The 14209-nt window shown below is 49.4% G+C and overlaps 1 protein-coding gene across 1 annotated transcript in view; it reads left to right on the top strand.

The window, feature by feature from the left end:
• The first annotated feature begins 3731 nt into the window (after positions 1 to 3731).
• COL23A1 (collagen type XXIII alpha 1 chain) overlaps positions 3732 to 14209 on the top strand; it is a 175946-nt gene continuing 165468 nt past the window's right edge. Inside the window, exons 1-2 of the mRNA XM_035560637.2 lie at positions 3732 to 3947; positions 8007 to 8076. Of these exons, the coding sequence (XP_035416530.1) occupies positions 3732 to 3947; positions 8007 to 8076 (286 nt within the window). The remainder of the gene's footprint in view (positions 3948 to 8006; positions 8077 to 14209) is intronic.

Genomic DNA, 14209 nt, shown 5'->3' with positions numbered 1-14209 from the left:
GTAGTTTTCTCTTTGAAACTTCATTCCCTCCCTGCAGGTAGGGTTAGTTAATCATTTGACTTTTCAGATGAATGGGCTAGCTAAACAAGTCTTTATATTATTAAACGTTTTCAGCTAGCTTTCTTTAAATGTTAGTCTCAAGATTTCAAGGTCTATGCTTACCTAAGAATGTGGTATATAATACCTTTTTCTAGTATTTGGAAACATGATTGAAGATAGGAGTTTAAAATCTAAGTAGATAACCTCTTGTGGGTCCCCTATTTCCCAAAACTTCCTTTTAAACGGCATGTGTTGCTCTTTTAAAAGGAGTCTAGTTAGAGACTCTGGAAACCCGTCTGGTGTTTTTAGTGGCAAATACTTCCCGGCAAATTTATAGGTAAGGTTTGGAAAGTAGCATTTCATATTTTCAGTACTGTTTTGATTGATGTAAGACTAGCATTTCTGTGATAAGGTGTTGTTTTTTTTTTTTTGAAGGACTGTACTGCCCCTGGAAAAAAAAATGCCGAGAAATACTCTGAAGTGGTTGTGGTATATTTAAGCCCTTCTCTTGCAGTAGTAACAAGATAAGCCTGAAGTCTTCAACTACATATTTTTGTGGGGCTTGATCTGTAATTACTGATAAGTAACCTTGACAACAGGGAAGCACTGTCATCAGACTGTAATATAGGAAGGAGGAGGATGGGTTCTCAGCTGTAACTCCTGAACTTAAGTGCTGAGTGGTACTACTTCATAAGCCTCTTTAATCTACTTTCTTACGTAGTTCTTGCTCTTTCATGTTTAAGTCGGTGTTTTCTTAGCCTTTCTCGCTGCTGAACAGGAGGAATGGTAGGGCTCATCTAGGCTGCCTGCCAGTCTAGATGCAATTTGCAAGTTTTAGCCATCTATTGCAGTCTTTGGCATGCAAGTCTTAGGGAGAGAAACAGTGAATTGTTTCAGCTCCACAGGAGCCTCACTTCAGGTTCTGTGCTTGCTGTGCAAGTCCCCAAACACAGTAAGGCTTTAAACTGGTGTCTGTGTTCCACTGATGTGTGGGGCAGGGAGAAGGCTTAATTTGCAAGAGGCTCCAGACATGCATATCTCTGAGCTGGGGAGAGACTACAGCTGAGACAAGGCTTTGAAAGCTTATCTTCTGTAACCAGTGCCACCTACAGTGCTTGATTATATCTCCTAATACAGACACCCCTCTTCCTGGGTTCTTTGCATCATTGTTTCTTCTCTGTGTGACAGAACTCAGCAGTTGGTGCCATCCAGGTCAGCAGTGCCTTTGGTGGGACTAAGGAGGACAGCAGTGAATTTCGGCCCTGACTTCCTCCATCAATACTTTCCGTCCCACGCTTTTCTCAGGAGCAAAGCAGGTACTTGGCTGAGCGTTTCAGCATAAACAATACAAACCAAAACAGTTCTATCAAAATTAGAAAGTAAAGGATTGTGTGTTCTTCCTGAAGGAGTACTTGAAGCTGCTGCTAATGTAGTTACTAAAACACATTGCACTTGCTAAAGGAGACGCATGCTAGAAAAAGTGTGCGTGTATACGTATATACACGCTATCCTGTTGAAATTCACTCTCCTCCTTGTAAACTTTAAAAATAATACTATGACAATTAGTAGAACAACTGCAGCAAGGTGCCAAATAGTTTTGTGGGCTTTACAGCGTTGCATAAATGAAACTTTAGTTTGGAAGGAGGAAGGGGCACAGGTCCAACATTGCTGGGCTCAGTAGCGGAGCAGCACAGAGCTGCTTGTAGCTGAGGAACAGCTGGGTGCCAGGGGCTCTGTCCTTAATCGGTCTGACTTCTCCTCCTTTGGGCTGCCCTCAGTGGCTTTATCTTCACTGGGAACGAGATGTTCACGTGCACGTACCCCCTTGTCTTGTTACTACATGAATATAGTTGGCACAGTTTGTAATCTCTGCATGTTTGGATCAAGTCAATGCTAATCGCCTATCGCTGTTGGTAAATAATGACTAGATCTATTTACATCTTTCTCTGCACTTCTGATTTTTAGCTACCATACCTAGAACAAGTCTGTAAACCTGCGAGTTGTTGTCAGGCAGAGGCAGAGCAGCCGTATGCATCTCTGTAACAGGTCAGTTCTACATTTCACTAAGTGTAGATGATGGGAGCAAATTAAGCTGTCTGTTAAGTGAACAAAACAGGCTTTGTAAGGTGCAAACAGCGTACAAGATCCAGCGCTTCAGAAGCTGACTGAGTAGGGCAGGGGAAGAGTTGCACTGGGGGTGAAACTTCAGAGGAAAGAGGAGAGGAGTTGTGGGGCAGAGGGCTTGGCTGCAGTAGCGACTTGTCCTGTTTCCTCTTACCTTTTCTGGATGTCCCTAGTGTGAGGAGGACTCAGGCCATGATGTGCACATGTTTTAAGGCAAGACGCTCTGAAAAGCTCCCCCAGGCTGATAGTACTGTGTACATGCACTGAGAGCTCAGAAGCGAAGTCTCAGCAGGCTTGTAGAAAGGAGACAGGGAGAAGGAAGGGAAGAGGTTGCTCATAATAACCTGGCGTTTTCCTTCCTGTGCCTTCAGGCATGTGAAGGGCAGGAAATAGTTGTTAGCAAGTGATATAAATTTACCTGGCTAAGTGGTTCGGAAATAGTGGCTACAGAAAAAGCACTACATGTACACCAGGGCAGTGTGCTTGACAGGGCTGTGTGTACAGGTGTGTTTTATTAACACAGTTGCTGATATCACTCCTAGCAGTTTTCTCTAGCGCTGTCCTAGGCTTCACCTGTCTCTTCTAGAAGTCGGGAGTACGTGTACAAGGGTGGGTCTGGGGCCAAGAGGCAAAGAGCAGGTTTAGCTTTGTAGAGTCTAGACAAGCGTTACGTTACCTCAGGATGTTTTATAGGTGAGTCAAGCGTTGATGTGATGCAATCTGTAACAAAAAAGACAAGGACGTCTGGCAAAGTCTGGGGCTGCTTAATGTTTGTCTGGGAGCGTAGCTTCTCTCCTTTAAAGGCTCCCTGAAGCAGACGGGGCGCTTCACTGCGATTCAGTCCGCGTGTTCCAAGGCGCGGTGGGACACCGCTGCGCTTTGCGGGGACGGTCTCTTCCCTAAATCACCTCCCAACCCCATTAGGAGCCGCAGCACGGAACGGGAAAAAGAAGCGCGGGGAGGGGGGGGGGGGACAAAATCCGCGGCCGTTCCCAGCTCCGGCAGGTCACCCCTTAGCGGCCAGGGCCGGGACCCGCTGGAGGGCGCCAGCTCCGCGGGCTGCCGAGCTCTGCGGCCCCGGCCCGGGGTCCGGCCCCGTCCGGGCCCGCCGCTAACGGGGGGGCGCTGGGAGCCGCAGCCCCGGGGCGGGCGGGCGGCCGGGAGGGGCGGGGGGAACACCGAGGGGGGCAGGGGGGGGGGGACAGCTCTCCCGCAGGGGGCCGGGCAGGGCAGCGGGGGTGGGCTCTGCTGGGCGTGATCCCCCCCCCTCCCCTTCCCGGGGGGGGCCGCTCCCGGAGCATCCCCCCTTCCCCGGCTCCCCCCCCCCCCCCCCCCCCCCGCTTCCTCCGTTTAAAGACCGGCTCCCGGCGGGGCGAGCGGAGGAGCAGCGGCCGCTCCGCAGCCCCAGTGCCGCGGCGGGGCGCGCAGCGCACGGGGCGGGCGCTGGATGCGGCGCCGGGGGCGGGCGGGCGGCAGCCGAGCGGGTCCGGTCCGGTCCCCGGTCCCCCCCCCCGAGCGGGTCCCCCCGGAGCGGGTCCTCCCCGCGCAGCGGCGCGGAGCCGGGCGCGATGAGCGCGGCCGCAGGAGCCGGCACCGCGGCGGGCACCGCCACCTCCGCCCTCTGCCTGCTCCTCTCGCTCACCGCCGTGGCCGTCTGCCTGCTGCTGGGCGCCAAGACGGCGGAGCTGCAGGGCCGCCTGGCCGCCCTGGAGGAGCGCGGAGCCGCCGGCCCCGGGCCGCTGCTGGACGCGCTGCAGCCCCGCCTGGAGCAGCTCCTCCGAGAGGTGAGTGAGGGGCGGCCGGGACGCCAACCCCCCCCCCCCCCCCCCCCCAGGGCTCCGCGTGTCGGTGCCGGCTTCGTTGTTCCCTTTGGAAAAGTTTTCTTCTTCTTTTTCCCCTTCCCTCCTGCCGAACGTTGCCCCCTGTTATGTCCCGGCCCGTTAGTCGGAGCGCGGGGGGAGGCGTGACGTGGGGTGGCCCCTCTGGTTGCCCAGAGAAAATGCCCTAGGGGCCGTGTTTGAGACCGTCCCGCTTTCCCCCTCGTTCCACTCAATGGCAAAGGTAATCCGAGTGCTTACATGCTATTTATCCCCGGGCGCAATGGACTATAATTTCCTCGTTAGCAATGCATGCAGATGATCCCTGTTATCTAGGCTCTGTCGCAGAGGATCGAGTGGTCCAGCAGCGCTGAGCTGATTTCTGGTGGGTAGAGAAGAGCAGCGACGGGTCCCTTCACTTTCAGCCCCAAAGTTTTCTGAAATTACTCACTAAAAATTTCTGTGCTGAAAGACCTCTACTTAGCAAACGGTTGTCTACGCCGATGTCCTTCTCTGTAACTAAGCCAAGCCCCCAGGAGAAGTCACGCTTGATCCCAGCACTATATTTTTCCACAGACTGGGGTGTTTTGGCGCTTAGGTTTGGGGCTTTGCACAGGCGGGGGTGATGGGGAGGGCTCCCACCACTTGTGGGAACTGCTTGGAGATCCCACGGTCACTCTGCTGGGTCCATGTAAACAGGAGCTCGCAACGTGCGGTGAGATCCAGCACGGCTTACGGGGCTGCGGCAGGATGCTCCCGAGTGACCGGCTCTGACATCTGGGGAGGGTTTACGCTGGTATTTTTATTGCCGGCCTGACCAGGGTGCAAGGCACGGTGCTGCATTAGCATCGTTGCAGCCATGAAGCCTCAGTCGTGCGAAAATGTATTCTCATGCAGCTCCCTCCGGCTGTGAGCAGCTCCGGGGAGCGAAAGTTGCACCGCGTGTGTGCGGGGGCTGCGTGGGGGGGCAGAGGCAGCGCTGGAGTGAGCAGGAGAAATTCTGCTGCTGCTGTGCCTTACGCTTGGAGCTGGGTACCGCCGGCACCGCTGGACCATGCCCGAGCTCCTGGAAACTTGGTCGCATCGATGTGTCTTGATAAAGGGAAAGGCTAAAAACTATTTTCGTGAAAACCCTGAATACCAGAACAGAGGGGTGCTTGTGAGGCGTAATCAGAAAATCTAGTTAGCGTCTTTTCTGCAGGCAGGAATTAGCCTGCCAGTCGTGGCAGTGGTTCTGTTCCAATTACTCCAATAAATGTGCTTAGCAATGGGAATGGTTTCTGTGGCACTGCCTAAGATCATGTGCAACCTCTTGCTGAGATTTAGTTAAGTGTGGAAAGCTTGTTTTGTACTGGGAATGCTCAGATGGAGATTGTACAGGGGAAAATAAAGCAAAACCACATAATTGGGTTTCTAATGCAAGAGTGAGCTTGTTGAAACGTTTTGTATGACCAAACTTTTGTCAATACGGAAAGCAAATTTTGGGAAGGGTAACAGAATTAAGGAATGCATGGTAGCCGTCGCGCTATCTATTAATCATCATTTTAAACAGGCTTATTCACTGACGTTAAGGTTTCAGAACGTGCCTGTTTCTTGAGCAAATTCCTCTTCGTTACATAAGACCTCTCGCTCGTCAGGCAACTTCTGTCCTTTCTGTGCTTGGGAGTTTCTGGGGAGCGAGAGAATATTTCCATCAACATGAACATCAACTGATGCCTGGGGTCAGTTTTTTTGTTAAACTCTGTTTTGGTCCTTCTTTGAAGTTTACCACAGTATTTCAGAAGTGAAACCAAAGCTCCATATGCTCTCTGTGCATGACCCCTGATACTTTGTTCTCTGTCACTACACAAAAAGCATGACTACATATACCAGTCTTGGGGTTTGTGAGCGTAATTCATGGAAGAGCTGCACATGAAGAGCTGCAAATGCAACACAAACATGCTGGTTTCCATTCCTCTTAGTGTTGTTTAAATGTTTGGCAAGTTAAAGAGGATAGGAAATAATAAAGGAAGGGTAAATGTGTAGTAAAGGCAATGAAAGCTGATTTGGACAACTGAAGTTTAGCTTTTGGCTCCATGACAGACGACCATCTAACTGTGGAGAAACTGCTGATTTAAGGATGCAGGAACTTAGTTTTCCCTCGGGTACTTCTTTAACTGAACTAGCTGCAGAGTCCTGGTTTGATGCCGTCTGAAACATTTCTAACACTGTGGTCCAAATGTGGTGGCATCTACCTCCACTTGCTCTGCGGCAAAAGGCCGAATTCGAAGCACATCATTTCCATACTGGAGTGAAAAAGTTAACGTGAGGATTATAGGAGTATCCAGTTGTTGTAAACAAAGCCGGACCGTTTTGTTCACAAAGGATTTATTGTCCGCAGTAGGCAGAGAGTGTCCAGATTAATCAGCTTCATGACAAGAACAATTCAATGGGAGAACAGAAGACTCGTTCCAGGATTCAGGACAGGAAAAGATCTCCTCTGACTACAAAACTAAAAGGATGGAAGAGCTTCTTTCTTTTCTTCGAGCACCTTCATCGTCCAAATAATTTAAAACAAACACAAAATTTGAGTGATGCTCTGTAAGATTCTGACTGTAAGTGGATGGCAGAAAAGTCTCTTCAGATAGCTTTTCCACTTTTTCTGGAGGAAAGTGTACGTGCTGCAGTAGGCAGCTGGGTCGTTCTGCTGTTCGTGCTTCCCTTAGGACAACTTTTCTGTCAGTTTCTTTGTAACCGAGTTGATACTTTCAGGACCTCTTTGCATCAAGCAGCTAGAAAGGAATGCATAGGATTTCAACAACAGATAAAACTATTTAATCCCTGAAATAAAAGGACCAGAACCTAACTCACATGTAGCCTAATTCCTGAATAGTCCACAGCGGTCAAATATTTGAACACAGACTTGGTCATCAGCTGTATAAAATTCAAGCCTGAGCACCCTGAATCCAATAAGTACACTGAATTTTCTCTCTTTTAAATGTCTGGATGTGGACTCCAGTTGTCAGATAGCTGGTTTCTCTTGTGGTAAATACCTTGGGTGAGAGGGGATTCCCGAAGGACTTAGTAACAATTATGAGCAAAGAGGAGTTGCTCCCACCCTTGCAGGGCTGCCCCAGCCACGAGGTGCTGTGCCTGAGCTAAGACAACTTCCATGTCATCGGGGTTTACTAACTTGAGCTTGGCACTGTCCTAAATGCAGGCACGAACGTTTTGGTAGGCTTAGAGAGCAGGCAGAATGCGCTCACATCTGTCTACAATATGCCACATAGACATTGCTTTAGTTTGGGGAATTTTTACATTTTTAGTAGTCCCACCAATCAGCTTTTCACCTTAAAGATGGTAACACGTTGGGCTTCGGGTGGGCCTGGGGTGGGACAGCACCGCGGACTTGCTGGCACTGCCCCCCCCCCGCTGTCCTTCATCCCCTCACCCCTCTCCTAAAGAAAACTTTCATACTCCACGTAGCATGAATTTTAAGTTGAAAATCAGCAAAATCAGGTCACATCTGTTCTGTAAGTATCATCTTGCCACGTAACCCCCAGAGTTTGGAAGCAGCTTCGCATTTGATTACAGCGGGGCTTTTCCCCGGCATTTGCCTCCCGTTGTGTTCAGCCCATGGAGCAGCAGCACAAGGAGCTCTGCAGCACTGCTTCTGCCACCAAATACGCTGAGATGGTGCCAAAATCCGCACATGGGACTTAACGATATCTAACACAGGACCAGTATCTGCTCCATGAATGGGCATGAATCCAGTCCGTGGGACTTGGCACAAGGGACTTCTGGGCTTTGCAGCAGGAGTCTCTACCTGCTCAGTATGAGGGCATAGACTAGCTGCTTGCTAAGAAACTTTTAGTATTTTGTGTGCTGCTGTAGGTGTTACCAACAGGGGCTGAACACGGCAGGGTGAAACTATTGCCTCACTCGAAGGAAGTGTGACGGATGCTTTGGCTGCTGGAATGCACGCGCAGCATGCATTTAGATATAATGTATTCTCTAAACGGCTATTTTTATTCCTCCTCCAAACAGAAACTGGGTGAAGGACTAGCTAAGCTGCGGACAGCGAGAGAGGCTCCGTCAGACTGCATGTGCCCCCCAGGTAGGTGCAAACGAATCGGCACAGCCAACGCCAGACTGCCCGGGAGCCGACGGCTTGCTGGACCGATGCTGCTGAACTCCTCTTCTGTTTTATGTATTCCCCCGTTTCAAGTAAAATGTGCTAAGAAGTGTTTTTCCAAGCTGAAGCACTCTCTTGTGTTTGAGACTATTAACTTCTTCCACTGCCTTGCTTTGGCCTGTTTACAGATAAAGGAGTTTGAGGTTTGGACAAAAGCGACATTTGGCTATAAAAGAGTGAACAGCTTTACTCGGTTGTGAGCCCTGGGTGTTGGGCCAAAACAATTTAGAAGTAGTAACAAAATCACTGTGTCTTAATGCAAGTGTGATAATTAAAAGCTGCAGCCTCTCTCTCTGCCTTTTAGGAGGGTAGCAACTTCTCCAGTGCCTTGCTGTATGAAAGCTGTCACTGATTGTTTAAATTTCCTCCCAGAGTTTAATGAACTTCTTAAGCTGTCAAAACTTCCTGTTCTGCTGTGGAAGTGCATGCTCCTTGGAAACAATAAACAGCTTAGATTAGTTTGTAAAGGAATCTCATTCTAGAAATACTCAGTAAGTGCTCTGCTGTCATACTGAACGGCATGAATGACTTCGGTCTGATGCACTTCAAACCTTTTGTGTTTTTTTTTTCAACAGAAGTAGCTAAAGATGGGAGAAAGATGTGCACTGCTTTGATGGTGGAGAATGCATGGGCCTGTTACAAAGCTTTGCAAGCAGCAGATAGTTCAATTCTAGTTTTAAAGAAAAAAATTTGAATGTTACATGTAGAAGCATTATAGGCAAATGAGCAGTGTCAGATTTTCCTGACATCCTGGACATGAATCATACCAGAATACACAGCATTAGTGCATGCTCACAGGACTAAACAAAAAAAGATGTTTGTTTGTTTGTTTTTGATTTAGTTTTTGTTCCCCCACCCCTGTAAAATTATGTGTGATAGCCTCAGAAATATTTCGGTAATGATTCTGTGCTGCTGCAGTTGCCCTAACTGGTTTTCAAGTGGAAGGCTGCTGCGGGCGTCCTGCATACCTCACTGCCTCGGAAACAAACCACGTCAGCCGAGACACGAATGATGCTTATTTCCATCTCTTTGGAGACCAGTGGTCATATTGGCTTTCTGCCCTCTGAAGCACAGACTGAACCAAGTCCCTTGGCCCTGTGGGCTGTATCTTGCTCCTGTCCATGCAACGGGGACGCTGCTGGCATGATTAAGTGGTCAAAGGGCTTTTCCTTTGCTCTGCAGAAAGCAATTGGGATTTAAGAGCTCCTTTGTTGCCAGGCACATCCCAATTCTGTTCTGGGTCACTGGGTTTGCTGGTTTCTGTGTTTAAAAGATGGGGGAAAGAGAGGAGGGGAAGGTTTTCCCACGTGCTGCTGAAATGCTCGTTACAGTCATTAGCAACAAATGTCTAGGTAATTTGTGAGCCAAAGGCACAAGTGCTTGTCCAGCGGACAGAAAGTGCTGCAGCAGCGGTGGCTGCTCCTGGCCACCTCTGCTCTGGAGCTGAGCGCTGCGCTGAGGCGAGGACACGCTGTGGAACTGTCGTGAAGCCTCCCAGCTCCTTTTTGGGTGAATCAAAGGACTCTTTACACACAATTCTATTTCTCATGCCAAGTAACCGACTAACAGTGAAGCCTCCATTCACATGCCCCAAAATAGTGTCCAGAAACCCTGTGAGTTGAAGCCGACTCCTCACAGTGGGCTCTAAGGCCAGGCTCTGTGAAGCCCATGGCGGCAGGGCCGTGCCCTCACGCCACAGCCAGGCCCCGCAGCTGGGCCTCTTCAGGGAGCAGCAGCACTCACAAAGTCCCTGCAGTAAGCTGTGTGCTTGGAGCTCGCCCTGCACTCTGGGTTTGTTTTGGAGAAGACACGTTTTGCCTCAAAGTGAGTCAGTTTGGGGTTTTGTTGCTTTCCGGGGGGGCGGCAGAGGGGCAGTGAGGAGGGCCGGGGGCTGGACAGGCGCTGAGGTGCCTGGGGCTGGTGGCCAGCAGAGGGGGCCCGGCCGTTTTGTCAGCACCGCGAAGAAATCTCGATCGTAAAATAAAATAACGATAATAAATATTTTTTTAAAATGCTACTGTGCCTCTTACACTCGGGATGCTCCAAAAGGTGTCTTTGTGTTTGCCATCAACAACACCTGTGTTTGTGGGATATCATGGAAATGTGAACAGATTTGTTTTATTTTATTTATTCAACAAACGTGGTGTGGGTGGTGGTGTGGGGGGGGAAAGTTTTGTGTCATTTTTCACTTCTTTGCAGTTTGGGCATTTCTGTGGTATGGAATGGGAGGAAAACACTTGTGGGAGATGTCCAGAGGTGGCGGCGGTGGCCCTGCTGTGGTGAGGATTGGGGCAGTGTTGGCCCCACTGTGGTGAGGAGCAGGATGGTGGTGGCCTCGCTGTGGTGAGGAGCAGGATGGTGGTGACCCCGCTGTGGTGAGGATTGGGGCAGTGGTGGTCCTGCTGTGGTGAGAAGCAGGACAGTGGTGACCCCACTGTGGTGAGGAGCGGGGCCTTTTGGCTTCAATGCCTCCAGCTATTTTGGGGTCTACAGCCATTGCGTGCTGCCGGTGCTGGCCAGACCGAGGACAGGCTGTCCCCATATGTTGGCTTGCTGTGAAACAGCAGCTCAGTATTTTTATTATTGTTATCCTGAGCCATGCGTGTGATACTTTGCAGAGAGCCTCTCTGTTGCCGTACATTCAGCCTCTTTCTCTGGATGGGATCCGCATACAGCCTTCCTCATAAGATACAGCTTAGCAGGTGCCGAACACTTGTTTACATGGCATTTAGGACAGCCTTCAACTGAGGAGCAAGTGGAAGTGGGTTAAAAACAAGACTAAAACTTTGTGCTTGCAGAAACTTTGTTCACAGTTGTGTGGCCTCTGACTGCTTTTATCTTTTTTTTTTTTTTTTGAAGGAGTCTTTCCCCTCCACCCCTTCTATTTTTTTAGCAGTCTTTTGAAACATGAGGTGTGAAAGGCTCTTGTTAAATAAAACTCTATGTGGTCTGTGAGGAAGTCTCTCAGGCTTGAGGTGCTGGATGTACCATACTAGAGCCTGAGAGCAAACTTCTCTTAAATCCAGTAGAAATAGATTTAAAAACAACAACAACAAACAAAAAACAGGACCAAGTCCTCAGAAAATGCCCTGCCCATCAGCTCATTCTTTGTATATTGCAGACTGAGGGTGTGAAAGTCTCCAGCTCTTTGCGTGGCTCTAGCACTGCGTCTTTCAGCATATGCCTGGTGTCTCCGCATGCTGTATCTCCACAGGCTTTGCACTCAGAGTTACTGAGAAGCCTTAACTCCGAATTTCCTGGCTGCTGGGTGATGCATATCCCTGTCTTCATCTCGAATTCACGCTGAGACAGTATCATATGCTTTTGAACGTATGTATATATTACAAAGCAGCGTTAAATGTTCAGTGTAGTAATCTGATGTTCCAGTTAATATGTGACAAATATTTCCCAATAATGACTTGGCAACACAAAGAGGTGAGTGGTACTTCAGCCTGCAGGACGGCGCATCGCTCCATTTCTTGCCAATTCAAACCATGTGTACTCAGGGAAGTCTATCACTTACAATCCTCTATACCTCTTGCAAACTCTGGAGGCTCTCTTGCTGCATTTTATTTATTTTTATTTATATTTATATTCCTTTTTAAGTACATGGATGGACTTTTCCCATCTTGCTGGGAAAGTTTGGCACAAAATGTTCTGTGGTTCCCAGTGACTTGAAATGTCTGCCTAATTTTTTTTGGTGTAAATGTTGTCTTCAAGTGTCACTCGCTATCTGCCTTCTCCCCTCTTTGTCTCCCCAGGTAATTAGCACAACAGAATTTCCCTAATTGTTGGAGATCAAGGAGGAGAGGGTTCTGTTTGCTTTGTAGTCCTGACAAATGGCAGATGTTTTCCAGCAGGCCAAATGTGATACACTGAGCTCTGCTAACGCGGGCTCTTTGTTTCCCACTCAAGCGTGATAGAAGCTCTCTGTTATTTCTCTGTTTCTGTGTCTTCGATATATGGGTCTGTAATTCTGCATTTTCAAGTCATGATTCCTTCAGAATGCTTAAACAGATATAGAAAAATATCAAATGAAAGCAAGTATTTCTTTTTGAAATTACCAGTGATCTCTGCCTCTGTGAGTTGCTTTGCATCTACTGATCTTAAATGTCTGACGTACTCCTTACTGTCACTTCAGGAGATGTTTTTCTACCCAATGAAGTCATTAAGATTCAGTATTTTTTTTGTAATTTCTGTATTTTAGAATGAGACAAAGAGCTTTACAACATCTTCAAGATTTAAAATGTTTTCTAAACCCTGCTTACCTCAGCTTCTATGAGAAGCCCATCCCTTCCCGTACCCTGCCAGTCACTTTCTTTCATCAGGGTTTACTTCCTTGGTCTGGCTTTGCCCACAGGAGGCTAGGACACTATAATTACAGGATTTGCTTGCACTAAACAACAATCAGAATTCTTTCCTGTGTAGGAAAACCTGTGCCAGGATTTTTAGAGATTAGCCAGAAGCCAAGTGTTAAAGCACCCAAATGATGAAGAACAACGGTCTGGGAAGGACTTTTAACAAATTGTGCCATATAAAAGCAGGAACTCACTTTCTTTTGCATGTGTTTGCAAATCTTACCCCTTCAAAACACGATCCAATTGCAGATCGTAGCAGCTTTTGGAAAAATGCCGCTCCGCGTCCCTTTGAGCATAAAAATTGCTGCCAGCTACATTCCGTCAGCTCCTTCCTGGCGACCATTCCCCGTCCCTTTTGGATATTCGTGGAAGGTCCCAAGGACATCTGGAGCCGTGTCTGCACGCCACATGTGCAGGGGCCGCCAGCCGGCTTCTCCCCGCAGCTACCTGGGATGGGCACTGATACCCTACGGCTTCTTGCAAGGAGCTCCTGGAAAGGAGCCGCTGCAGAGCGCCGGGGCTGCTGTTTCTCCCAAATCAACCAAAGCCACCCAACGGAGCGTGTGTCACCTGTGGCAGTGTGGTGGGGACAGTGCTTGAAGCCCGCCAGCGCGAGCCAGACTTGCTGAAATGTGTTGACTAAACTTAATAGCAGACTGATCTCATGTTGGAGCAGAGCTGAGCTGCGGTGTTTGGCTGGGCTCGGTCTCATCCTTGGGAGCCTTAAAGCTGCGCTTAAAGAGATGTTTTGCATCTTCAGGACTCTGCTGATAGAAATCTGTGAGTCAGGAGCTTGGTTTCTAGGAGCGGTTGCAATAAATGGAAACAAACAGAGGGGAAGGAGTCCTGCTTGGTCTGGCGTCTCCTTCCAGGCGTACAACGAGCGCGTGTGCTGTGTTCTGCGGGGAGCCAGCTTGCAAGGGGGAAGAGGCCCAAAGTCCCTCTTGAAAGTAGATTTGTGAGTGATTTACTCGCTGCTGTGTGTCTGGAGGGGTCTGCTGGTACTGCAGCAGCCGCCTGGTATGGCATGGCAGCGTCAGGCATACTTCTGCTGATGCTGGCTTGCTTTTCTCCCCTGCAAACACCGCTTCTGCCACCGCTCCGCACCCTTCCTGAGGGTGTTGTGCTGCCGGAGGGAGATGCAGGTGTCAGCCAGCCGTGCAGGGGAGGGCGGGATGAATGTGGGAGCTCGAGGGCTGCTCTCAAACCTGAGGTCCCCACCTCGCCAGTGTGCAGGGGAAAAGTTGTCCTCCACTCTCGGAACCCATCGGAACTATACCCTCCCAGATCAGGCGCCGTGTCAGCCAGCAGCGACATGCAGTGCCCTCCTGAGGTGACATTAAATGCTGGATGAGGCCGGGACTTTCCGAGGCAGGAAATAGCGTGGTACCAGCGTTATTCCCAGAGCTGGCAGCGCCTCTGTCACGGAGTCAGAGACACCAGTTAAAAGGCAGTCTGGCCTCCTCGCTGGCTCTCACAGAAGCCCTGGCACAGGCTGATGGGCCGGAGCCATCTCCCAGCGCGACCGCGGCGGTGTTTAATCTGGTGCTGTTTGGTGCGACCGCGGCGTTTGAGCGCTGGGGCCCGGAGCGGTACACCAGGAATTGGCCCTCTCACAGCAGCATTTGTTTTCAGACCACTTCAGCAAAAATTAATTAAAAATGGTGACATCAATGGGAGAAGGCTTTGAAAATTTA

The sequence above is a fragment of the Cygnus atratus genome, chromosome 14 (assembly GCF_013377495.2).
Source record: "Cygnus atratus isolate AKBS03 ecotype Queensland, Australia chromosome 14, CAtr_DNAZoo_HiC_assembly, whole genome shotgun sequence".
NCBI lineage: Eukaryota > Metazoa > Chordata > Aves > Anseriformes > Anatidae > Cygnus > Cygnus atratus.
The sequence above is the reverse complement of the archived record's forward strand: the minus strand, read 5'-3'. Positions and strand labels throughout refer to the sequence as shown.